At 42.0% G+C, this 26,750-nt stretch overlaps 1 protein-coding gene across 1 annotated transcript in view; it reads right to left on the bottom strand.

Annotated features, from left to right (window-relative positions):
• LOC144604681 (protein-glutamine gamma-glutamyltransferase E-like) overlaps window positions 1–24,725 on the bottom strand; it is a 30,225-nt gene extending 5,500 nt beyond the window's left edge. Inside the window, exons 1-11 of the mRNA XM_078419326.1 lie at window positions 24,663–24,725; window positions 17,417–17,611; window positions 15,879–16,118; window positions 15,096–15,214; window positions 12,925–13,053; window positions 11,720–11,897; window positions 8,072–8,207; window positions 6,655–6,758; window positions 4,095–4,337; window positions 1,015–1,284; window positions 339–499 (exon numbers count right to left, since the gene is read on the bottom strand). Coding sequence (XP_078275452.1) covers window positions 339–499; window positions 1,015–1,284; window positions 4,095–4,337; window positions 6,655–6,758; window positions 8,072–8,207; window positions 11,720–11,897; window positions 12,925–13,053; window positions 15,096–15,214; window positions 15,879–16,118; window positions 17,417–17,611; window positions 24,663–24,672 — 1,785 coding nt within the window. The 5' untranslated portion in view covers window positions 24,673–24,725. The remainder of the gene's footprint in view (window positions 1–338; window positions 500–1,014; window positions 1,285–4,094; window positions 4,338–6,654; window positions 6,759–8,071; window positions 8,208–11,719; window positions 11,898–12,924; window positions 13,054–15,095; window positions 15,215–15,878; window positions 16,119–17,416; window positions 17,612–24,662) is intronic.
• Between the last annotated feature and the right edge of the window lie 2,025 nt (window positions 24,726–26,750).

Consider the following 26,750-nt stretch of genomic DNA (forward strand, 5'->3'; position numbering starts at 1 on the left):
AGAGCACCCCACACCCTCTGCCCATCTGCCTGTTCTTTTCCATAGGATATACATCCTTTGATGTCCATGCTATTTCATTATTGGTCTACACACTTCAAAGCAATGGGAAACCAAGTTGTACATTTCATGGCATTTTAACAATATTTTTTGCATATTTTGTGCAATAACTATTAAGCTATTCGATCTGATTTCTTGACAATCATGCATTCATGTTTTCATCAGATAAAGCACACCATCATTGATTCGGACCTGGGTTTGGAAATAAAGAGGAGAAACATCAAATGCATTTTGACTTCTTCAACAACAATTGAACGAGGTGGACAATTCCTGATTAATACCTTAACTGTGAGACGAGGATGGAGCAGAGAAAAGTCTTGTATTTTCGCTACATTGTTTTCAGGTGATTTTTCAGTCACATAAGCTATCAGCCTCATCAGGTTGTACATATCAGGAAATTGTCCGTACTCCTTCGGAGACACTTCCCAAGGAATGGTCTGATCTATGAAATATCATGAAACAACAATTGATACATACTTAATGATCATATGTCATCTGACAATATATCAATAGAAACAATATCTAACTATAGATTTTAAGAGAGCATAAATCACAAAACCTCCATCTTAAATTAATACCAGCTAAATCATATTTCCTTATCACCTCTGATCAAGTCTCTGATAAGTGTTGTGTCTACTTGTCAGGCATGTGATCAAGGCAGTGATACTACAAATACCAATAGTCTCAAGAGGTTATGAAATAGATGTCTAGCTAATATGAAGTTGTGGTGAATGTTTCCAAAAGCAATAAGGAAGTCTTCACTATTTCGAATGGTTTTATGCAAAACCAAATATCCATTGGGTCAGGCAGTTTAGAATTCAATTAATTATTTTATTCAAATAATTCAGCACCCACCCACCCCCTCAAACTAAATTACTGATGATTTGGCAATTAATCCTAGCACTTCTTAAAATGACTAATGCTAATAATAAATTGTATAAATAGGCTTTGTGTTACCTCCATTAGCGGGAATGGTGATGTCTTTTTTAAATTTCTTGATGATTTCGTTCAATATAGTTCCATGGTACATTCTTTTCTTAGCCCAAACTTTGACCGTGCAGGCTTTATCCTCTTTAGACGTGTTGCAAATGACCACGGAGACTGCAACTGTGCGTCCGACGTAAACAGGTCGGGAAACCTTCAGATGTACTTGTAATGTCTTCTTTTCTGCCGGAGACTTTATTATCATGTCTGCCTTTTTAAAAATTTCTTCTTCCTCAGTGGAACCTGGGAATTAAACAAAACAAACGTATGCTATTGTTCATGACAAGAATGCTTACTGTCTTCAATTTCATAATTGTGCTCTGACACAGCCAGTACCATTGGCAATTAAAATAAGTGACTTAAAATTGTAAGCCTTAGAACATGATTCACATTTTGATCACAGAATTGTCCGCACAGTTAAGAACCATTGCATTATGTTCTTATTTTTAGAATTAAATAACTTTATGATCACTGTCAACTAACAAAAAATGTTTTACTGTGGTTTAACCATTTTATACTTATGGCAGTTTCAAACTTTTATTTAAATTAATCCATTTTTACTACATGCGCTACTTTAAACATTTGTGTTAAGATTACCCTTTTTTAAAATTCACACAAAACCTTAAAACTGATCATTGACAGAATCTCATTAGATGGTCAGCATAACAAATAGAACGTTGTCTGTGAAATTTTTGTCATCTAAGTTTGTTTTATCAGAAATCCCGATTGGTTTGGGTAGATTCATCACTTTGAAAATGAGTGACAGAGCTCTCCGATAAAGTAGAAAATCTGTGACCATCTGCAACAAACTCAAATCAACGAAAGACAGAACTGGCAACTCAAAGTTTCCTGGGGTTCGATGTTTCAGATGTGATAGAGACGGAGATAAAAGAGGTGGAGGAACTGCTTTATTAATCAGGGAGAATGTCAAGGCGGAACCTAGAGAGGGCATACTGGAGGGTTCATCCACTGTGGCCATATGGGTAGAGCTCAAAGATGAGATGAGACGAGATGAGAAAACATTTCTTCACACAGAGAGTGGTGAGTCTGTGGAATTCTCTGCCACAGAAGGTAGTTGAGGCCAGTTCATTGGCTATATTTAAGAGGGAGTTAGATGTGGCCCTTTTTGCTAAAGGGATCAGGGGGTATGGAGAGAAGGCAGGTACAGGTTACTGAGCTGGATGATCAGCCATGATCATATTGAATGGCGGTGCAGGCTCGAAGGGCCGAATGGCCTACTCCTGCACCTATTTTCTATGTTTCTATGTTTCTAAAGGTGAATCACTATAGTGGGATGATACTATGTGCCTCCCATTCACCAGCAGGAGATAGAGGAACATATATCTAGGCGAATTGTGGAAAGATGCAAACAGGGTTGTTGTACCGGGCAACTTTAAGGTCCCCATTATTGACTGGTACTTTCTCAGTGCAAAAGGCTTAGTGAGGGCTGAATTTGGTTGATGTATCCAGTATGTGTATAGTCCAACTTGAGGAGAGACCATACTGGACCTTGTACTGGACATGAGCTTGGTCAGGTAACTGGTGTTTCAGTGGAAGAGAGGTCACAACTCCAAAGCTTTAATATTGTTATGAATAAAGATAAGTCTGGACCTTAAGACAGTGTACTAAGTTGGAGCAATGCACATCACAGCAGCAGTAGGCAGAGGCAGGGGGAGTAAATTGGGAGCAGTTGCTGTTGGGTAAGTCCGCATCTGACTTGTGGGTACCGTTCAAGCCAAGATGATCAAAGTTGAGGACCGACATATGCCAGTAAGGAGGAGGGGTAAGGATGGCAAGGTAAGGGAACCTTGGATGACCAGATTTGGTTCAGAAGAGAAAGGAAGCCTATGTAAAGTTTAGGAAGATTAAATCAGACAGGCCCTTTGAGAACTATAAAGCAACCAGGCAATAGGATGGACCAAAAGGGGTGGTGTAATGTAATTAGCAAGTAGTATTAAAGAAAATCCTAAGGCTCTATGTATGTACATTAAAAACAAGAGGGTAACCAGGGAGAAGGCGGCACGGTGGCGTAGCGGTAGAGTTGCTGCCTTACAGTGAATGCAGCGCCGGAGACTCAGGTTCGATCCTGACTACGGGCGCCGTCTGTACGGAGGTTGTACGTTCTCCCCGTGACCTGCGTGGGTTTTCTCCGAGATCTTCGGTTTCCTCCCACCCTCCAAAGAAGTGCAGGTATGTAGGTTAATTGACTGGGTAAATGTAAAAATTGTCCCTAGTGTGTGTAGGATAGTGTTAATGTGCGGGGATCGCTGGGCGGCGCGGACTCGATGGGCCGAAGGGCCTGTTTCCGCGCTGTATCTCTAAATCTAAATCTAAAAAAAATCTAAAGATAGGACCACTCAAAGATAAAGATAGAAATTCGTGCTTGGAGTTAGATGATGTAGGTGAGGTGCTCAGAGAGACTAGAAAGCATAGCTTTATGATGAGAAAGGTAAAATTTAAAGGAATTGTCTCGGCATGGTTTTTAAACAGAGTTGTGGTTGCCTAGATCCTGCTGTCAAAGGTGAAAGTGGACGCAGATATGATAGTGGTATTTAAAAGGCTTTTAGGTGAGGCATGTGGATATACAGGTAATGCAGATATATGGACCACATGCAGGAAGAAGAGATTAGTTTAACCTTGCATCATGTTTTGCTTAGACATTGTGGGCTGAAGGGCCTATTTCTGTGCAGCACTGTCCTAATTTAATTTAGGTTAGTTTAAAGACACACCGCTGAAACAGGCCCTTCGGCATGCCGAATCCATGCTGACCAGCGATCCCTGCACACTAACTCTATCCTACACACTATCCACCTGCAAACTTGTGTGTCTTTGGAGTGTGGGTAGAAACCGGAGATCCCAGAGAAAACCCACACAGGTCATGGGGGGAACATACAAATTCCATACAGACAGCACTCATAGTCAGGATCGAACCCGGGTCTCTGGTGCAGTAAGGCAGCAACTCTACCGCTGTGCCACCGTGCTGCCCCGAAAGTTTTATAACAATTTTGAGAGTGCCTCTTTTTACTTTGTGCTTATTATTCATTTCTTCTTACCATCGGAATATTTGTACAAGTCTGTGATATCCTCACGTTCATCCTTTCCACACTTCTTGGTGCTCACATAGTGACCAACGCGTGAAACGTCAACATCCACCTGCAACTTTGTTCCATCAGCAAACAGCAGCCAATTCACACAGTTTGCATTCACTTCAGCGAAAACAAATGGGACATCATACTTAAAGCCCATGTCTCCTTGTTTGATGGCTGTCAGCGAAGCAGGACCACAGCGGTAAGTATCTGAAAATGTGAACAAATTATTGAGAATTTGAATAAATTATAGTTATGTAAATTTAATATTTAAACAGTTAACTGAAAGGCATGTTTCTCTGTTTGCATATTATACAGAAATAGGCCAACTGGCTCTGACATTTTGCAGAGGGAATTATACATCTGCTGAAGTTGGAACTATATATACAATAGTCTGGAGACAATTTTTTTCAACTGATAATAATCACTATTCTTCAGATAGTAAGATCTCCCTGGATTCCATTCTTTATCTGCTTAGGATATAACAGGGGATAGGAAGGACTTTTGCAATAGTTTGCAATCAAATTGCATTTCATGTAATGCAAACTCATGAAATTTCACAGCAATGCATGAGACTTCACCTTCTAAACAAAATGACTGCATAGCAGGCAGTGTTTGGATTTCTGGGGACCAATTTCAAAGACTTTGCTCACTTGATTGATCATTTAGCGCATTTTCACATTTCAATTCATCTCTGTGTTTGGCCATTGCATTTTATTTTTATCTTTATAATCAATTCAATTCATAAGTTGATATGTTCCAGGAGCAGAATTAGGCCATTCGCCCCATCAAATCTACTCCGCATTAAATGATAGCTGATCTATCTTTCCCTCTCAACCCTTTCTCTTGCTTTCTCCCCATAACCCCTGACATCCATGGAAATGCATTTCAAAAATGACACGTGCTGAAAGGCTCAAAGTATGAGGATAGGTTCTTTAGATTAGATTGTTCCCACAAGTGTAGAAGACGAAGGATGAGCAAAATCAGATATTTAAGATGATTAAAGGATTTAATAGGCTAAATATGGAATAATGTTTCCTCTGGAAAGAAGCCCAACTAGGGGGCATTCCCTTAAAATTATGGATAAACCATTATCGGGAAACATCTGGAGAAATTCTTCATGTGAAGGGTCTTGAAAACATGTAGCTGCTTCACATAAGGAGCAAGTGAGATTAGGCCAATTGGATATTTCAAAATCGATATTTAAAAGTTTTTGTTGGGAAGGAGAATGAAAGATCTAACTGCATATAGATCCAGATAAACCGAGATCTAATGAATGTTTAGTTTAATTTAGTTTGACGATAACGATAATACTTTATTGTCAGATCAAGTCTAAAAATTTTCTTGCATCTCAGCAGCTCCACTTGCAACATCAACAAAGACAAAGAATGTAAGACAAGAAATGAGGATACATATATTCACCATAACATTACAATCACCAATGACGACACATTCAAGACCCTTCAACGTGCATTTGATCTGGGATTAAGTTCTATGTTTAGTTTTAGGATTGACTGGTGCACAAAAGAACTTCAGTCTAACCTTATTAAATCTTGGTACCCTGTACCTCCGATTTGCTGGTAACAATTTGTATTCACTGTTCAGGACATGGTCGGGGTCAGAGACAATGTTGTTGGCCAACCTTGGCTAATTATTGTGGTAGGCTGATTCATAGAATTTCTCAAGGGGTTGACCGATGATCTTTGAGCAGATTTTCATTTGGTCGAGCAGTTTTGACTTTAAAGTGGTGGACAAACACTGGTACCATGTAATATTACAATACAGAAGAACACTCATAATCACAGAAGTAAGGAACAAAAGAAGAATTTGGCTACTTGCCCCAAAGGACCTAAGGCAGCGGAGAAAATAAATTCTTTGTTTTGTCCTTTTGCAGACAGATTCAATGTGGTCTTTCCAGGATAGCAGATGGCCTAACATCACACTCAAGTATTTAAATGAACACACCTGCTTGATTTTTTCGTAATGGATAACAATAGGAACTATTTGAGAGTCAGATGGTGAACCAAATACTATTTCTTTTATTGTCACGTGTATCGAACGACAGTGAAAAAAGCTTTTGTTGCGTGCTGACCAGTCAGTGAAAAGAATACATGATTCCATCGAGCCATTCAGTTTACAGATACATGGTACAGGGGATAACATGAATAATGTTTAGTGCAAGATAAAGCCAGTAAAGTCCAATCAAAGACAGTCAGAGGTTCTCCAATAAGTTCATGGGGGTTTTAAAGGGGAGGGAGGTGTCGGAGATGGTCCGTGAATTTGAGCGCAGGATGGAAATTGGTGGTGAAGTTAGTGAAATCCATGAGTTCGGAACTGCTCTCTGGTTGTGGTAGGGTGGTTCAGTTACCTGATAACAGCTGGGAAGAAACTGTTCCTGAATCTGGATGTGTGAATGGTGGAATGGACTGCAGGGATGTTGTGGCCTGTTTCCATCCCTATGTTCCTACCCTGTCATTGCTTCTTTCATAATGCATACAATATGCCTGAATTCAAATGCAGTCATTACCTTCACTTTCCTCCTGTGGTGTTGCATCCACAACTTGCCACCCATGATATCCTGGATCTAAATCACCTCGGGCCATCCAGCACTCATTCCAAACGTGAAAATTCCTGAAATAACACCAATAATGAGTCTTAGATTACAGAAACATAACAGAACATTAGGTGAAAAAAAACAATAATTAAGGTTTTTTAAATCTCTTACATTGCAGAAGCAGAATAAATACAGGGAAGTTCAAGGTAGCAGACTGCAATCAGTGACACTGCCAGACATGTCATGCAAATACTAATATACTTAAAAACACTTCTCACAAATATCAATTATTGTGGAAGTCTCATGCATAAATAAACACACTTTCAGGCACATTCACACGTACTGGCACACAGGAATGTCTCTAAAAGGAATATCTTTGCAAAAAATGTTTATTTTTCTTCACCCACAGAGCAAATTGGCTAATAGGTCAACAATACTGTGATTTACTGATCACCACTTGTCCGAACCTCAGTTTGAAATTCTATTCAATACATCAAGATATTTAACTTGAACTTCACACCAATTACTAATATTGGCTCGAGCTGTCACAACACCAGCCTCAACTGGCCAATGTTCACATTCCAAAATAAGTTATCATTAAGCCTCCGTTGATGAATTTAAGTAATTGGTACGAATAAAGGTACAATGAACAGCGGATGCTGGAATCTTGCATAGAACATAGAACTCATCGGGACAGACAGCATCTCTGAAGGACATGAATAGGCAGCATTTTGGGTCAGAATCTTTCTTCAATGAGCATGTTTTGTTGCACCCAACATTATGTTTAAGTAGTTAGTCACTCAAAACAAATAAGTAGGTGTGTCCAAACTACCAATAAATACATTGAAATACAATACATTGAAAGTTTTACATGCAATACACACATTCTTCCCATATTAAAGTTTCATCCTACACCATTTTTCTAATATTCATAAGTGATTGCTTCAGCTAATGTGAGTAACGGTACACTTGCAGGTGGTACTTTAGTTCCTCATTGCATATAACAGCATAATTTACATCAACTATACATTAACTTCTTGAAAATCAACTGCAAATTATTTTTCAGTTGTACTAAAATACTTACTATTACCAAATTGTTCTCTCAACGTCCGCCAAAGTATTTCCCAGCACAGCGCGAATCTGCTATTATTCTACTTCTCTCTAATGCTTCTTCCATTTTAATTTCATCTCTTCCTGCCCTTTGGTTTTTCTTCTGACTCTGTATTTAATTACCGGCTACCAAGCATTCCTTGTAAATTTCACCAATTTTCACATGGCTTTAGAGATTGTTGCAGTAAACATTTCTACAATTAGTGCTGCAGTGTTATCCCAAAGGCATATGATAACAAATCATTATTCGGTCTCAATATTCATATCTGTTTTAACTTACCAAATACTATCAGATGACCCTCCTATGTTGTCCCCATCAACATTATAGTAGTTATCAATGGTCAGGTTTGCATCAGCATCATGAGCAGAGTCAAAGTTGGTGACCACACGGGTAGGAATACCAAGGGTCCTTAAAACTGATGAAAGTGGTTACTAATTTACACTTAATGTATATCTATTCAGAATTCAGAGAATATCTTCTTGATTGAGCAATTTAATATTTTACTTTTAAGTACAAAATACAAAGCCTTACTAAATGTTTCAGCTACACATTACGACCATCAAAAGATTTAAAAAATGGCAAAATTGAAACAAGACTGACAGGTAATTCAATATGAGTTCAAATGAACTGTGCCTTTCCTGACAATAAAATGCTATAATAAATTCTTTCACATTGATGTGAATAATCTGAGTAGCAAATTTTCAGACACATTTTGTTGTAACCAGGTAAACCATGTTGGTCTAATGCATTAATTCTTTGAGGGTATCTTGATTTTGTGCTGTGGCATTTTAATGTACCAGGTTCATTGCCGGATTAACATAGTAGCAAATGTAGCATTTCCTACAGACCCCGCACTTTCGAGGGTCCCACGCTAAATGCTTCAAATCAGCATCCCATTGAGGGGCGCAGTGTTGCGCGCGCCCCTCACAACCGCCGCGGTTTGAATGTGTTGGCGGGGCTGCGCGGACCAATGGGCAGCCGGCGTGTCACCACCCGACCTCCAACCCCGAGGAGACACAATCCCTCACCCCCCCCTCCCCCCACCCACACACCCAGAGGGACAGAGACCAGCAGCAAGACAGAGACGGGCATAGAGGTGAGAGACCGGGGTAGACTGTGGGGTGGGGAGAGCACCTGGGGTTGACAACTGTTCCATATTAGCCGGGACATCCCTTATTTTGGGCAAAATTTGTTTGCCCCGTACCAGTCCGCCCTTGTCCTGTATTAGGCCTGCAGGCCGCTGTAGGCCCGGCACTGTAGGCCCGGACAGTGTAGGCTAACGAAGCTCGTTAACATTAACAGAGTTTTGGGGAGCGGCGCCGAATTTGTTAGGGGAGCAGGGCCGCGTGTGTTCGGGGCCGAGTGTGTTTGGGGAGCGGGGCCGAGTGTGTTTGGGGCCGAGTGTGTTTGGGGAGTGGGGCCGAGTGTGTTTGGGGAGTGGGGCCGAGTGTGTTTGGGGCCGAGTGTATTTGGGGAGTGGGGCCGAGTGTGTTCGGGGCCGAGTGTGTTTGGGGAGCGGGGCCGAGTGTGTTTGGGGCCGAGTGTGTTTGGGGAGTGGGGCCGAGTGTGTTTGGGGAGTGGGGCCAAGTGTGTTTGGGGCCGAGTGTGTTTGGGGAGTGGGGCCGAGTGTGTTTGGGGAGTGGGGCCGAGTGTGTTTGGGGCCGAGTGTATTTGGGGAGTGGGGCCGAGTGTGTTTGGGGCTGAGTGTGTTTGGGGCCGAGTGTGTTTGGGGAGTGGGGCCGAGTGTGTTTGGGGAGTGGGCCGAGTGTGTTTGGGGAGTGGGGCCGAGTGTGTTTGGGGCCGAGTGTGTTTGGGGCCGAGTGTGTTTGGGGAGTGGGGCCGAGTGTGTTTGGGGCCGAGTGTGTTTGGGGCCGAGTGTGATTGGGGCCGAGTGTGTTTGGGGAGTGGGGCCGAGTGTGTTTGGGGAGTGGGCCGAGTGTGTTTGGGGAGTGGGGCCGAGTGTGTTTGTGGCCGAGTGTGTTTGGGACCGAGTGTGTTTCGGGCCGAGTGTGTTTGGGGCCGAGTGTGTTTGGGGCCCAGTGTGTTTGGGGCCCAGTGTGTTTGGGGAGCGGGGCCCAGTGTGTTTGGGGAGCGGGGCCGAGTGTGTTTGGGGCCGAGTGTGTTTGGGGAGCGGGGCCGAGTGTGTTTGGGGCCGAGTGTGTTTGGGGAGCGGGGCCGAGTGTGTTTGGGGCCGGGTGTGTTTGGGGAGTGGGGCCGAGTGTGTTTGGGGCCGAGTGTGTTTGGGGCCGAGTGTGTTTGGGGCCGAGTGTGTTTGGGGCCGAGTGTGTTTGGGGCCGAGTGTGTTTGGGGCCGAGTGTGTTTGGGGCCGAGTGTGTTTGGGGAGTGGGGCCGAGTGTGTTCGGGGAGTGACGTTACAGGCAGTGACGTTACGTTGTCCCGTATTTAAGGCCCCTTTATAACATACGCTAGCTTAATCTGGCCCTGACCGGGTTAAATAAGCTTTTCAGCTAAAGTGGAATTGTCTGCCAAAAGGCCCCTGTGTCAAGCAAGCAGGCTAGGTGCTTAGAAAAGTAATTTTGTTGATGGACAAATGTATCCTCATATCATGAAACTGCAAGGACATATCAAAGTAAGTCAAGCCAAACCTTTCTTCCCAGGGACATTCAAGATTAGCTCATCTTCTGACATGGTAAATAACTCCAATTTCGGTATAAAGGGAGGATAGTTGGTTTTAAAACATAGTTGACTGTTGCTTGTGGATTAGGGAAGCACAGACACATTGAGTATATAATGCCTGCTGTGCATGAAGTCGCTGAACCTCTTTTGGCTGAGATTCCGGAATGGTGCCAGGCCCCACAACCTCAGGGTACTTTCAATGATCTCCAGTCCAAGCTTTCGTAAGGAGTTCCCCACGAGCCTTTGCCGTTGGAGGATGAAGGACACCGTTTATTTGCTGTTTTGCTGCTATTTAGTTTTAATTTAGTTTAGAGATACAGCACGGAAACAGGTCCTTCGGCCCACCGAGTCCGCGCCGTCCAGCAATCCCCATACACTAGCACTATCCCACACACACTCGGGACAATTTACAATTTTACTAAGCCAATTAACCTACTAACTGTACATCTTTGGAGTGTGGTAGGAAACCGGAGCTCCTGGGGAAAACCCACGCAGGTCACGGGGAGAACGGACAAACTCCATACAGACAGCACCCATAGTCAGGATCAAACCTGGGTCTTTGGCACTGTAAGGCAGCAACTCTACTGCTGAGCCACTGTACCTATATTGTTGTTTCAACATTTTTTTTCTCTTATGAGTGTATGAGTGTTCTTCCTCCATCATTCATCCAAATCCTTGAAAGCTGATGATATTACGGACATTGTCAGATTATCACGAGTTAACCTGAACGTATGGTGCAATCATTGGATTTTTGATTTCTGATATTTTTCACCCTTTCTCTTTTCTGCTGGTTTCAAATTGTAGGTTAATTGGCTGGGTAAATGTAAAAATTATCCCTAGTGGGTGTGGGATAGTGTTAGTGTGCGGGGATCGCTGGGCGGCACGGACTTGGAGGGCCGAAAAGGCCTGTTTCCGGCTGTATATATATGATATGATATGATATGAAATGGTGTGTGTAGAACCACCATCTACACACACCACATATATTTATAGGATCCCAAAACAAATAAACCTAAATGTCGAAATCATGCTCTCTGCAGCTCCCGCTGTTACTTCAATGGCAGATTGGCAATAATCCAAGGGACATGAAGTCCACTGCCATTTGCATTGGTCCATCAAAGATCTGCTGATCTTCCATTGAAATGCGCTTATCAGGCTAAATTAATTTAAAGCATTTTTTGTATCTTTCAATGCAAAAATATATTTATTTTTGGAAATGTATATCATGTAAAAAGCGTATTTAATCTTTGTCCACTTGTTTGTGAAATCAAACATAAAATGTCTCTCTACCTGTGCAAGCCACTGCTGCAAACACCCAGCACTGCCCGTAGCAAACTGCTTCGAAATTGTTTAGTTTCCATTGACGAAGAATGGCAACACTTCCACTCCAACTCCCTGGATTCTTTCCACCATGATATGAGCCACTCCAATTACCACGGAGAACTCCTTGATCATTCGCGCTATTCACCTGAAATTAAAATTGTACAGATATCATTGTGTGGATATGAGAACAAAGCTAAATGCAGGAATGGGATGAGCTATTGATAAGGACCCAGTGAAACCAAATGAAATGTCTGAAGCATCAAGATGCAAGGAAGAAATATAAGAAGATTAAAATGCTCAGATCACTAGCAGAGTATATTATTTTTTCTAACCCAAAGCATGGGATAAAACTAAATGTCTTCGTTATGCTCCCAATGAGAACATATAAAGAAGTGTATTATTTCATTCTCCACATCAGAATCTAATTGCATGCAAGGTGTAAGACTAATTAGGATCTGACTTAGATTTAACTACCATTAAGCCATTGTCATACTGCAGAGAAACATGCTCTTTACCTTACCATGACCTTGTCAGCCTTCGAGTACTCATCTATATTAATCCCATTTACCAGCACTTGGTTGAAAGCCCTCTATGATTTGGTCTATGCCTTCTATGTATTTCTTTGTAATAATAACACAGCAGACAACTGAGATAATGAATGTAGAGTTTTCAACAACAGCCAATTGCACAGACGAAGAGCACAGTTGAATAGTTTTGAGAACCTTATAATTTTCGATTACACCAGTAATCTTATATCAGTATTCAGTGAACCTTTTCAATGTTATCCTTTCAATGTTATCTTTATTCAATGTTTCTCTTTATTCCTCTCCCACCTTCCTTAGATTGATGTGTTGTGGATCTCTGTCATTGCCATGTATTCTTCAATTCCTAGGCCAAATTGGTACTTCTTTAAAATGAAAATTAACAAATTAATGTACCGTTCGTTTTTTCAAAGGCATCTACAGGAACGATTTAAGGATCACAACATGACCCAGGGCAAATTCCTTTTTCCTTGACCCAATATTTGTCGTTTACTGTTGTGCAAAATGGCTTTTTGGTCTGTTAAGATGGTGAAACATATCCTGAATCTTCATTGTTATATATATCGCATTGACTTTATCAATGGCACAAAGGGGAAGCTTTACCTTTATCCTTGACATTTAAATGCTTACCAGGGCAGACACAGTTCGAGCAATGTAAACAGGATAACCTCTTCTTCCATGCTGTTTGTGTGGGTTTTTTATATACTTGGGGGCTTTATCCAATAGTGCCAGGCAGATGTCCAAAATATCTTCTTCAAACTGAGAAAAAATAAAGTTTGTATCAGTTTCAAACAGCCACCAATTTCACTCCTGAAACCACTCACATGCTATCATATTCCACCAAATTTCATTTTCATTTTACTTTTCTTCATTAATTAACAATGTAATATTTGAGCTTATCTCAATACTCTTTCCTGTGCCTTCTGACACTGATTCCAAAATTCTTTTTCAAGACTTCAAACTAAATTCACTTTCTTTAGACATTTCTCTTCAATTAAAATACAGACTTTTAAACACAACTTTGGAGTCACCTTTCTTCTCTTCATGTTTCAACCTCAGAGGGTGTCCTGCTATTCACTCTCCTTTCAAATGCACATCATTCTGCACTATGATTTATTTAACAGATTTTATCTTGCAGAATGTTTCTGCACACATGGCTAGAAAATTCAAGTGATCACAATGTCAATATTCAGACATAAGACATAATGCAGGAATCACCATATCTACAACAGATTATACATAGCTTAGTCTCAACACATCATGAAATTTTGGCAGCTTAATCTTTGATAGTTGTTTAATATTTTGGAACTACCGAAATCTTTTTTTTAACATTTCTATATTTCTGGAAATTAACAGATTTGAGCTGGTTTCCAATACTTGATGCAGAATAAATACATATAGTGCTTTGAATGTATTGAAATAATTTAACACAGTCACATAAGCATCAACAACATCCTTTGCATTAAAACAGAGTTCCTTCCATGCAACCTAGTAGAAATATAAAAATACTATGTACTTTAACTCTGCCTGGAATTTTTTGGGGATGTAACTAGGAAAATGGACAGGGGAGAGCCGGTGAATGTAGTGTACCTTGACATGCAGAAAGCCTTCGACAATGTCCCACATAGGAGATTAGTGGGCAAAATTAGAGCACATGGTTTGGGGTAGGGTACTGACATGGATAGAAAATTGGTTGGCAGACAGAAAGCTAAGAGTGGGGATAAATGGGTACGTTTCAGAATGGCAGGCAGTGACTAGTGGGGTACCGCAAGGCTCGGTGCTGGGACCGCAGCTATTTACAATATACATTAATGACTTGGATGAATGGATTAAAAGTATCATTAGCAAATTTGCAGATTACACAAAGCTGGGTGGCAGTGTGAATTGTGAGGAAGATGCTATGAGGTTGCAGGGTGACTTGGACAGGCTGTGTGAGTGGGCGGATGCATGGCAGATACTGTTTAATGTGGATAATTGTGAGGTTATCCACTTTGGTGGTAAGAATAGGAAGGCAGATTATTATCTGAATGGTGTCAAGTTAGGAAAAGGGAACGTACAACGAGATCTGGGTGTCCTAGTGCATCAGTCACTGAAAGGAAGCATGCAGGTACAGCAGGCAGTGAAGAAAGCCAATGGAATGTTGGCCTTCATAACGAGGAGTTGAGTATAGGAGCAAAGAGGTCCTTCTACAGTTGTACAGGGCCCTAGTGAGACCGCACCTGGAGTACTGTGTGCAGTTTTGGTCTCCAAATTTGAGGAAGGATATTCTTGCTATTGTGGGCATGCAGCGTCGGTTTATTAGGTTAATTCTCGGAATGGCAGGACTGTCATATGCTGAAAGACTGGAGCGGCTAGGCTTGTATACACTGGAATTTAGAAGGATGAGAGGGGACCTTATTGAAACATATAAGATTATTAAGGGATTGGACACGTTAGAGGCAGGAAACATGTTCCCAATGGTTGGGGGAGTCCAGAACCAGGGGCCACAGTTTAAGAATAAGGGGGAGGCCATTTAGAACAGAGACGAGGAAAAATCTTTTCAGTCAGAGAGTTGTAAATCTGTGGAATTCTCTGCCTCAGAAGCCAGTGGATGCCAGTTCTCTGAATGCTTTCAAGGGAGAGCTAGATAGAGCTCTTAAGGATAGCGGAGTCAGGGGGTATGGGGAGAAGGCAGGAACGGGGTACTGATTGAGAATGATCAGCCATGATGACATTGAATGGTGGTGCTGGCTCAAAGGACCGAATCGTCTACTCCTGCACCTATTGTCTATTGTCTAAAATATCTCCTAATGTTCATGTACCTGTCCAAAGTTCCAGTCTCTATCACATATGTAATCACTACCACCATAGTAAATAGTTCCATTTTCATTCATGACATATTCTTGTCGCTTTGCTTCGCTGTCGAGAAAAACTTCATCCTCTGAAACATAAAGGAGACTGGATGACATTCATATTATTTATAAAATATTAAATATGAGTCTTAGGCATCATAAGGTCATGTGACAGGAGTAGAGTTAGGCCGTTCGGCTCATCAAGTCTACTCCGCCATTCAATAATAGCTGATCTATCAGTCCCTCCTAACCCCACACTCCTGCCTTCTCCCTATACCCTCTGTCGCCTGTACTAATCAAGAATCTATCTATCTCCACCTTAAAAATATCCACTGACAGTCTCCACGGTCTTCTGGGGCAAAGAATTCCACAGATTCACCACCCTCTGACTAAAGAAATTTCTCATCATCTACTTCCTAAAAGAACATCTAATTCTGAGGTTATGTCCTCTAGTCCTAGACTCTCCCACTGGTGGAAACATCCTCTCCACATCCACTCTGTCCAAGCCTTTCACTGTTCTGTATTCAATGAGGTCCCCCCTCATTCTTCTAAACTCCAGCGAGTACAGGCTCAGTGCTGACAAACACTCATCGTAGGTTAAATTGTTCATTCCTGGGATCATTCTTATAAACCAGTTCAACAATCACAACTTAAAAGTAAACAAACTCATGATAAATGCTGAGGGGTCCATTGCAGCATCCATTGCATTAGTTCGGTAATTATGGAAATGCAGTTGCTTTAAATGAGTAGTACCTGCACACCATGGGTTGAAGAGTATAACAAGGTTTCCAAGGAGGTAGGGCAATTTATCCTCATAATCATACACCAGACTGAGTGAGCAGCGTCCAATCACGGCTTTTGGCGATGTTGAGATCGTCAGGCACAATTCATTTTTGGTGGCAGAGGAAACTATTACAGACCATCTTTTTAGATTTAATTCCTGCGTAAAGGGAATCACCAGTGAGGTACCCTTTGATCTCGTAGGTTTTGGACCTAAAACAAGACAAGCACAGTTAAATCAACAATATATTCTATGCAGATTGTGTTTAAACACGTGATGTAAATTCTCAAAATCAAATTCATTTGTAAAGATCATGCAATTTTATTAAAGTATGCAATAGGTAAATTGAGAAGATTTATGAGGATGTTGCCAGCACTCAAGGACTGGAACTCTTGCGAGAGGTTGAGCAGGCTAGGGAGTTATTTCTTGGGGTGCAGGGGGATGAGGGATGATAATATAGAAGTGTACAAAATCGTGAGAGGAATAGATCAGGTAAATACTGAGAGTCTCCTGCCCAGAGTTGGGGAATTGGGAACCAGAGGACATAGGTTTAAGGTGAGGAGGGGGAAAATATTTAATCAAAACCTGATGGGTAACTTTACACAAAGGGTGGTGAGTATGTGGAACAAGCTGCTGAAAGAGGTAGTTGAGGCAGGTACTATCACAACATTTAAGAAATATTTAGACAGGTACATGGACAGGATAGGGTAAGAGGGATATGGGCCAAACACAGGCAGGTGGAACTAGTGTAGATAGGACATGTTGGTTGAATGGGTAATTTGACCCTCTGGCCTGTTTCCATGCTGTATGATTCTAGGAGGCTAAGTTTGTACTGACACCAGCGCAGGGTAATATTTCATTAGACAGTACAACCTTAACATCGCTGAAAAGAAGTTTGAACATTGTACCAATTCTAAATGTTCAATTCAAATCTGAGCACAGACTCTGGCTTTGCTCTCGAATGGATCTACCCCTACAGCAGTCATCGGGCAGCTATTGACATGACCACAGTGGGAGCATTTTAGTGGGAAGAAGCTTAACTATACATGCCTGTAAATGCATCACATTTGTTTATTTACTTTTAAAAAATCACAGTTTAAGTACTTTCTTACAGCCATCAGGCTATTAAACATTACAGCTGCCAAATAAGCCTTGAACGACATAGCCTTGTGAACAGACACAAAATGCTGGAGTAACTTAGCGGGACAGGCAGCATCTCTGGAGAGAAGGAATGGGTGGCATTTCGAGTCGAGACCCTTCTTCAGACTTGTGGGCATTGGTTTTGTCCTTTTGCACTCTTATTGGTTGTTTTTATCTGTAAACACTGAGCGTTTTTTCTAATGTATTATATTGCTTACAGAGTACTATGTTTACATATTCTGTTATGCTGCTGCAAATGAAAATATCATTGTTCTGTCTGGGACATATGACAATAAAACACTCTTGACTTTTTACTTTTTCACATTGTATCAAAACGTTCCAGTCCCTTTTAAGGTCTTTAGCTCATTACCTGTCTCCATTTTTAATTTTAGCCGAGCCTCTTGAGGATTGCATCCATCTTTGAAGGTCACCTTAATATCGAACGTTTGTCCCCTTCTGACTATCAGACGCTTGTTGCTGATCTCAATGGTTTTGTGCGCCTTGTTATTTGCTTCATATTGAAAGTCGACTTGGCACTTCCCACCAATTGGAGCCGGTTTGGGATCTATTTTTTAAAAAAAGAACGTTATTAAAACATGAAATGTTGCTGGGCTCCCCTGTTAGTGGCCTCTGTGACTCGAGGGTGGACAACCATGATAGCTGAGGAGGAAAAATTAAGTGAGCATCAGGAAATGGGCCAGAATTGACAGTGAGCCACCTCCATTCATGCCAGACTACTGAAATAACTGGGCTTACTCTATACAATCCAGGCATCAAAAAGACTGAAGACGAGAGCATGCCTGACCTCTCACAATGAGGCCTTGCATATTGACATGGTCTTCAACAGACAATAGACAATAGGTGCAGAAGTAGGCCATTCGGCCCTTCGAGCCAGCACCGCCATTCAATGTGATCATGGCTGATCATTCACAATCAGTACCCCCTGTTCCTGCTTTCTCCCCATACCCCCTGACTCCGCTATCTTTAAGAGCTCTATCTAGCTCTCTCTGGAAAGCATCCAGAGAATTGGCCTCCACTGCCTTCTGAGGCAGTATTCCACAGATTTACAACTCTCTGACTGAAAATGTTTTTCCTCACCTCCGTTCTAAATGGCCTACCCCTTATTCTTAAACTGTGGCCCCTGGTTCTGGACTCCCCCGACATGGGGAACATGTTTGCTGACTCTAACGTGTCCAATCCCTTAATAATCTTATATGTTTCAATAAGATCCCCACTCATCCTTCCAAATTCCACCATATACAAGCCTAGTCGTCACAGTCTTTCAACATACGACAGTCCCGCCGTTCCGGGAATTAACCTAGTGAACCTACGCTGCACGCCCTCAATAAGAAGAATGTCCTTCCTCAAATTTGGAGACCAAAATTCCACACAGTACTCCAGGTGTGGTCTCACTAAGGCCCTGAACAACTGCAGAAGAACCTCTTTGCAGTAATGAGATCAGGTGAAGAGGCCCAGCGTGCAGAAGGAGAAGAATAAGAAGCGGTCGACACAAAATGAGTTAAAAAATTTGCCATCCAGCCCCTTAATGTGCCAGAACTGTCAAGAGCTGGATGTGTTTTGATACTTAGGCCTTTGACCTTACCCGAAGAGGCAATTTCTTTATCAGAGTGTGATGTGTATTTGGAACAACCTGCCAGAGGCAGTGAAAGAGGCTGATACAGTGTGGACATTTAAAAGACATTTATAATGTTACATGGATAGGAAAGATTTGAAGGACATGGGCCAACTGCAGGCAAATGCGACTAACTCAATTGTAAAATCTGATTGTTGTAGATGAGTTGGGCCAAAGGGTATTTCTTGGTTGTATGACAACTCTATGTTGTCACCAGGGGGCGCCGCACGATGGCTGCCTCGCCTACAGTCTGTCCTTTTCAAACTTTTTTTGTTATTTTTGGTAAGTTTTAAAAGTTTGTGTAAATGTTCTCTGGTTTGTTTTATGTGGGGGGGGGGGTGAGAGAGAGGGTCGGGGGAAACCTTTTTTCAATCTCTTACCTTGCCGGAGATGCGATTGTTTTCCGGATCGTATCTCTGGTCGCTCTGCGGCCTAACATAACGGAGCTGGAGGTCTTGCCAGGGACTGACCTTGAGTCCCCGCGGGGGCGTGGGCTTATCATCTGAGCCTGCGATCCCTTGCCTGGGATCGACGCTCCAATGCAGCCTGCGGACTTTAACATCAGGAGCTCGCAGTCTCGGGTTGAGACCGGTCGGGAGCTCCAAAAGCTGCACGAGGTTCGACTGGTCCCGACCCGGGGTAGATCGCCGGCGCGGGAGAGCTGAGATCCCCCCCCCCCCCCCGATCCCCCCCCTTTCCCCCCCGATGAAGGAGCTTGATCGCCCCGACGAGGAAGGCTCGCCGGCGGTTACTGGAGTCAAGATCATCCCGTCAACGGAAGGTGAGAGCCCCCGACCGCTGGAGGACAAAGAAGGGAGAGATTGAACTTTTTTTCACCTTCTATCACAGTGAGGAATGTGGAGGAGTCACTGTGGTGAATGTTCATGTTCAAATGTATTTTGTGTGTCCTGTTGCTTTTTATTGTTATGACTGTATGGCAAATGAAGTTCCTCATATGTTGCAAAACATACTTGGCTAATAAAGTTTTATTGTGATTGTGATTATGATTAGTGTAAGATCAATGAAAATAAATGCATGATGGTCAGTGTGTACCTGATGGGCTAAAGAGCCTGTTTTCATACAACTCTGTTGAGGATCCATTGTAATAAATTGTTAAATATACACATTTACTATCAAATGTCTGCCTTGGGTGTTCACCCAGGCACAGCTTTTTAAGTTAGGGTTCATGGTATCTCAGGAAGACTCCTGGGAGAATCACTGACTCTCTACATATTCATCATGTCTGATCACACTTTTTTGTGCTGGGTTAATTCACCTGCAACATGCTTCGAAAACTGTGCCTTGAAAGAAGACAACAATTTCAATTCAACTAAGTACATTGTGTACATTTAAGGTCACAAAATGGGAAACATACGCATATGTTCAGGTGAGAGGAGCAAGGCTTAAAGGAAATGTGTGGGACAAGTATTTTACACAGAGGGTGGTGGATGCCTGGAACACACTGTTGAGATGGGGTAGTGGAGGCATTATACAATAATGGCTTTTGGATAGCCAGCTGGATATGCAAGGAATGGAGGGATTATGGATAATGTGCAGGCAAATAAGAGATGGTCTTGGCATTATGTTCAGCACAGGCATTATAGGCCAAAGGCCTGTTCCTGTGCTGTTCTATGTTCTGTGCTCCACTAACGCATCAGTTTTTAAAAAAAACAATGATTCTGTTTCTTCTAAATATTTTCTTGCTTCCATTCGATTCATTTCTTCATTTTCAGGTTTCCTCAGTTTATTTATTTAGATGAATCTCTTTCACATTCTCCCACTTACTTTTCCTGTAGCTTATTCTGTTCACACTGTCCTGAATATCCCACTGGGGAAATTTGCACTAAAAGGTTTGGTAGGTGTTTCGAGTTTCCTGTATTTCTGGTTATGCTTCACCTAGTTTTCTTCTCTCCCTTTCTGCAGGTGCTAAATTTGTCTGACGACAGTTTAGTTATAGGGTGATAATCATTTAAAAATTAAAACATCAATCATGACAAGAAGCTATTAACCTTTAAGGGACGTTAGCTGATGCAACAATATGCAGTAACATGTCTTTCAGCCCCACCCTTAATACTCCCACACGCAACGATCCCAAGCCATTAAATATCAAGAATCCCACATCCCACATCAGAAAGCAGCAGATTTATTTCCTCTTTCCTAGTTAAATAATACCAATGTTGATCTATAAATCTCCACACCAGATTCCCTGCTTGGCATCAAATTCAGCATTTGATCAAACTGGGAAGCATTCAGTCTTTTTGAAGCAATAACGAGGTACAAGATTTTTTGTAGCATGTGCAATTTTGGTTGTGTCTGTAGCTTTCAGCATGTAACTTCTTATAGTCAGAAATAATCAACTTGGGCAGCTTACAACCCACCAGTTTTGAATGTTGATTCCTCAAATTTTAAATTAACCCCTGCATTCCCTCTCTCCCCACCCCTCCCCCACTCTAGTAAGCCTGCCAGTTCCACTGTTTGCATCCATATATCCCTTTATTATCACCTCATCCACAGCCAACAATGGACCATTGTGGGCTTCAACTTTCCTTGGTCATCAGTGATGGATCTGATCTGTTCTGATTCTTTTCATACCTCAATTCCCTATCCCCTGACCCTCAGTCTGAAGAAGGGTTTCAACCTGAAACATCACCTATTTCTTTTCTCCTGAGATGCTGCCTGCCCCGCTGAGTTACTCCAGCATTTTGTGTCTATCTTCGGTGTAAACCAGCATCTGCAGTTCCATCCTACACGTAAATAATCAACTGTTCTCTCGACTGCAAAAATGTGTAGAGACTAGGCATAGAGAATCTACACATAAACTATAGTGTGAACTTTGAATCAAATGCTTGCATCTTCAATAGACAATAGACAATAGACAATAGGTGCAGGAGTAGGCCATTCGACCCTTCGAGCCAGCACCGCCATTCAATGTGATCATGGCTGATCATTCACAATCAGTACCCCGTTCCTGCCTTCTCCCCATAGCCCCTGACTCCGCTATCATTAAGAGCTCTATCTAGCTCTCTCTTGAAAGCATCCAGCGAATTGGCCTCCACTGCCTTCTGAGATAAAGAATTCCACAGATTTACAACTCTCTGATTGAAAAAGTTTTTCCTCATCTCCATTCCAAAAGGCCTACCCCTTATTCTTAAACTGTGGCCCTTGGTTCTGGGCTTCCCCAACATTGGGAACATGTTTCCTGCCTCTAACGTGTCCAATCCCTTAATAATCTAATATGTTTCAATAAGATCCCCTCTCATCCTAAATTCCAGTGTATACAAGCCTAGTCGCTCCAGTCTTTCAACATACGACAGTCCCACCATTCCGGGAATTAACCTAGTGAACCTACGCTGCATGCCCTCAATAGCAAGAATGTCCTTCCTCAAATTTGGAGACCAAAACTGCACACGGTACTCCAGGTGCAGTCTCACTAGGCGCCTGTACAACTGCAGAAGGACCTCTTTGCTCCTATTCTCAACTCCTCTTGTCATAAATGCCAACATACCATTAGTTTTCTTCACTGCCTGCTGTACCTGCATGCTAACTTTGTGACTGATGAACAAGGAAACCCAGATCTCGTTGTACTTCCCCATTTCCTAACTTGACACCATTCAGATAATAATCTGCCTTCCTGTTCTTACCACCAAAGTGGATAACCTCACATTTATCCACATTAAACTGCATCTGCCCACTCACACAACCTGTCCAAGTCACCCTGCATCCCCATAGCATCCACCTCACAGTTCACACTGCCACCCAGCTTTGTGTCATCCGCAAATTTGCTAATGTTACTTTTAATCCCTTCATCTATTAATGTATATTGTAAATTGCTGCGGTCTTTTGTAGCAGTGTTTACACTTTAGTGTATAGACTTCCTTGGAATGAAGAATCCACTGAGAAGACATATCTCATGCATTCTAAATTGGTTTCAATGGAAACTGAATGGTCGACCTAATCATATTCCACAAGTAAATGACTGTTTAGAGCAAAGCATGCAGTTTGTACATGCTAATCAACCATCAAATGAGAATAATGGCTTTAAAGATGCAGTTCCAATTGGTTTGATGTATTTCTGCAATCCTGTGTCAGGCAGTACAGTTGTTCACATAAAAAATAAAATTAAATCTACACTTGGAATTGCGCCTTTTATCTTTAAAATGCATGATGAATGGAAGTTCTGCCAATGTATAGGCCAGGTTCATTTCTTTGTAAAGAGGTGATTCTAGGATTGTGATCTGCCTAGACAGAACACACACTCTTCATATAATCATTTGCAAATGTGGAATATGAAACCAGTTCTTGGATTCAAGAATGCAGATGGAAGGGCAAAAGAGGACAAATACTGGGACAATTAATAGCATGCTCAACGTACCCAGTACTTGGTAGCTAATGCCACTGCCGTCACTTATGGTTAATAAAAAACTGATGCTGAAGTGCTGGTACATTGCCAGAATCTGACTGTGGACACATATTACATCACATTCAGCCCAGCCAGTTCTCAGCAGAACAATCCTATCAGTTTCATTCCCCTTTCCCTGGAGCCTGCAAACCTATTCTTTCTCGCTTGCCTACGAGGACATCTTTAGTTTCTCTGTGACTGCACAATTCGAGGGGCATTTCGAAGCAACCAATTAAAGAAACCTATACTACAGCATAGAGAACATGTAAATTCCACAAACGTGGCACCTAAGGTCAGGCCAAAACCCAGGTCCCTGAAGCAATGAGGCATCAGCACCATCTTGCCACAGAAGGCTGTGGACATATTTAAGGCAGAGATAGATAGTTTCTTGATTAGTACAGATGTCATAGGTTATGGGGAGAAGGCAGGGGAATGGGATTAGGAGGGAGAGATAGATCAGCCATGATTGAATGGCAGAGTAGACTTGATGGACCAAATGGACTAATTATGCTCCTATCACTAATGATCTTATAAACTTGTTGTCACCCTGAAGCCAACAACCCCCCTGATTTTAATACATTTAAAAATGCATGTAAAGCACCGTAGGAAAACATTAAAATCCCCAAGAAAATTCAGGTAAAAACAATTGCTAATATTCAATCCCTCAATATGCATACACAATCAAAGTAATACCAAAGTGAGAGAAGTTGAAGGTTCCCAAAAAACAGCCCTATGCTTACAGAAGTACACCATAAGACAATAAGACCAGAAGAGATAGGAGTAGAATTAATTCAGTTGGCTCATCGAGTCTACTCTGCCGTTCAATCATGGCTGTTCTATTATACCCCCTCAACTCCATTTTCCTGCCTTCTCCTTATACCCTTTAACACCTTTACTAATCAAGCACCTATCAATCTCTGCTTTATAAATACCCAATGCCTTGCCTCCATAGCCATCTGTGGCAATGGATTCCACAGATTCACCCGCCTCTGGCTCATCATAACCATAACCTATCTCCTTTTATTCTGAGGCTGTGCCCTCCAGTTCTATACCCTCCCATTTTACAACATCCCCTCTACATCCACTCTATCTAGGCCTTTCATTATTTAGTAGGTTTCAATGATATCTCCTTATCCTTCTAAACTCCCGCAAATACAGATCTAGAGCCATCAGACACACAGCATACCTTAACTCAGTTATCCCTGGGATCATTCTCTAAAACCTCCTCTGGACCCTCTCCAATGTCAGCACATCCTTTCTCAGATATGGGACCCAAAACTGCTCCCTAAATATTCCGAATGTGACCTGACCAGTGCCTGATAAAGCCTCAGCATTACATCCTTACTTTTATAATTCTAGTCCCCTTGAAATGAATGCTCACATTGCCTTTGCATTCCTTACTACACAGCCATGAGACTGACACGATTCTCAGTCACTGAGACAACCATTCCTCAACCATACGACTTCCTAATTGCTTACATGTGTATAAACACAAAGCAGAACAGAGAAATCATTTGTTGTGACTGAACTTTCCAAAGAGAACTCAAATAGAACAATCCTTCAGTATTAAAAATTTGCACTCACCAACTTCCATGTTGTTGCAGCGAAATGATCTTTCGTGCTTTTACTCTTACACGCAGATAACCTTCCCCAGATATGAAAGCAGTGACTGCTTCTACCTATATATAGCTCAGCACCTAAACATCATCTAAACATTACCACGCCTCAGAGGGAGGTACTGAAAAGGGGATGTCCATGTACAAAAAATGTAAATGCATTGTTCATGTGCCAGACAGTTATGCAAACGGTTTCAATCAATTTCCAAATCCTTTGCACAATATTTCAACCATGCACGCAGCTCCACCCGATTACTTCCTCAGACTGTGGCTTTACAAAAACAGAATCCTGTCATTCACGCTGTAATTTCATTTCAATTGTTTGACTGAACTCAATGAGTAAATGGATGGCCACCCAACCACCCAAAAAGGGTAATTCAACTTCAGTATAAGATCAGAAATGAGGCTGCTTGCACAATGTTCAGTCACATCCAGAGCTCCTGGTGTGGTGAAGCCACCTATGCCTTCATGTAGCAGCAAGTCATGGCATTGGTATCGTTATTGGTTTGTTATTGCCACGTGCACCGAGCCACAGTGAAAGCCTTTGTTTTTGCAGATCACACCATATATGACTGCAATCCAACTATATATGATTACATCAGGTAGTGCAAAAGAGCAAATGAACAGAGTGCAGAATACAGTGTGACAACTCCAGAGAAATATGAGCAGGAGTAAGTTCCCCAACTCGACAAACCTGTTTCACCTCTCAACAATATGCTGATTGTGCTGATCCTTGGCCTCAACACGTACTGTTAAATCCCTATCAACCCCCGATTGCTTTATATCTCAACTTTGAACATATATAAAATGATTCATGCAGGTCTATGTAGAGAATTACAAAGATTCATTACTCATTGAGAGAGAGAATTACTTCCCCTCACCTGGAGGTACTTGCACCAAGCCTGTGGTCTCTGCAACCTGGAAGATCAAGGGTAACTGGTGCATGCAGGCAATATCCAAGTCATGCAGCATTGCAGGTGTGAATATTATCGTTTCTTTTTTTAATTTGGTCAAAATCCTGGAACTTCCTTTCATCTAAGCCATAAGAGGATTTCACCAGAATCCTCTCAGTAAGTTCAAATAAGAAGCTGCCCACTGACTTTCTCAGTGCAAGTAGGATGGACAATAAATATTTACGTTGCCAGAGAACCACAAATCATAAATCATAAGAAACAAAATTAAGTTAAATGATGTGTGTAGGAAGGAACTGCAGATGCTGGTTTACATCGAAGATAGACGCAAAAATGCTGGAGTAAATCAGCGGGGCAGGCAGCATCTCTGGAGAGAAGGAATGGGTGACCTTTCATGTCAAGACCCTTCTTCAGACTGTGCCAAGGGAGAGGGAGTCTGGAGATGTGGAATGGCAAGGTGTGAAAACAATAGATCAAAGCAGATGTAAGGAAACGTAGAATGGTTCATTTTTAGCTGAGGGGAAGGTGACAAGGAGGCCTACAATCAGTAAAATTAATGAGAAGGACAGTGAAAGTGGTTGGAGAACTAAATGATGTGTTGTAGCCGGACCTAAAGGAACAACACAGTTAGCTGTAGCAATATTACAATGGCAACTGTAAAGACAGTTTACTGACCCACGCACAAAGATTGATCACACTTAATATTTCAATACGACATGAAAAAGCAAGTGCCCTTGTAGTAAACACTTCTTCTTTCATGTCCATCATTCAAATGGTACATCACTGTCATCGTCCGTCCTGAAAAGGGCGCAAGCTTCCGGCGACAATCAGTGGGAGCCCCACTTGTACTGTAGGCGATGGTGGTAGCAGAATCAGCTCAGGACACTTCCAGTTTCCAGCCCCGCGATGTGGACGCTTCTGCTTTGGTGCCATAGTAAACACTGAAAGGAGAAAAGACATCACAGTGGTGCAGTTGAGAAAGTTGTTCTCCTCACAGTTCCGTCTTCTATCCTGATCTCCTGTGCAGGCGATATGGGCATTCACCTCGTGACTTCACGGGTAACTACCAAGTATTCCATTTTCCTCCCACATCCCAGAGAAGTGTGGGTTCACAAGATAATTGGCCAATAAACTACCCCTCAGAG

Source organism: Rhinoraja longicauda, chromosome 22, assembly GCF_053455715.1.
Source record: "Rhinoraja longicauda isolate Sanriku21f chromosome 22, sRhiLon1.1, whole genome shotgun sequence".
NCBI classification, from domain to species: Eukaryota; Metazoa; Chordata; class Chondrichthyes; order Rajiformes; family Arhynchobatidae; genus Rhinoraja; species Rhinoraja longicauda.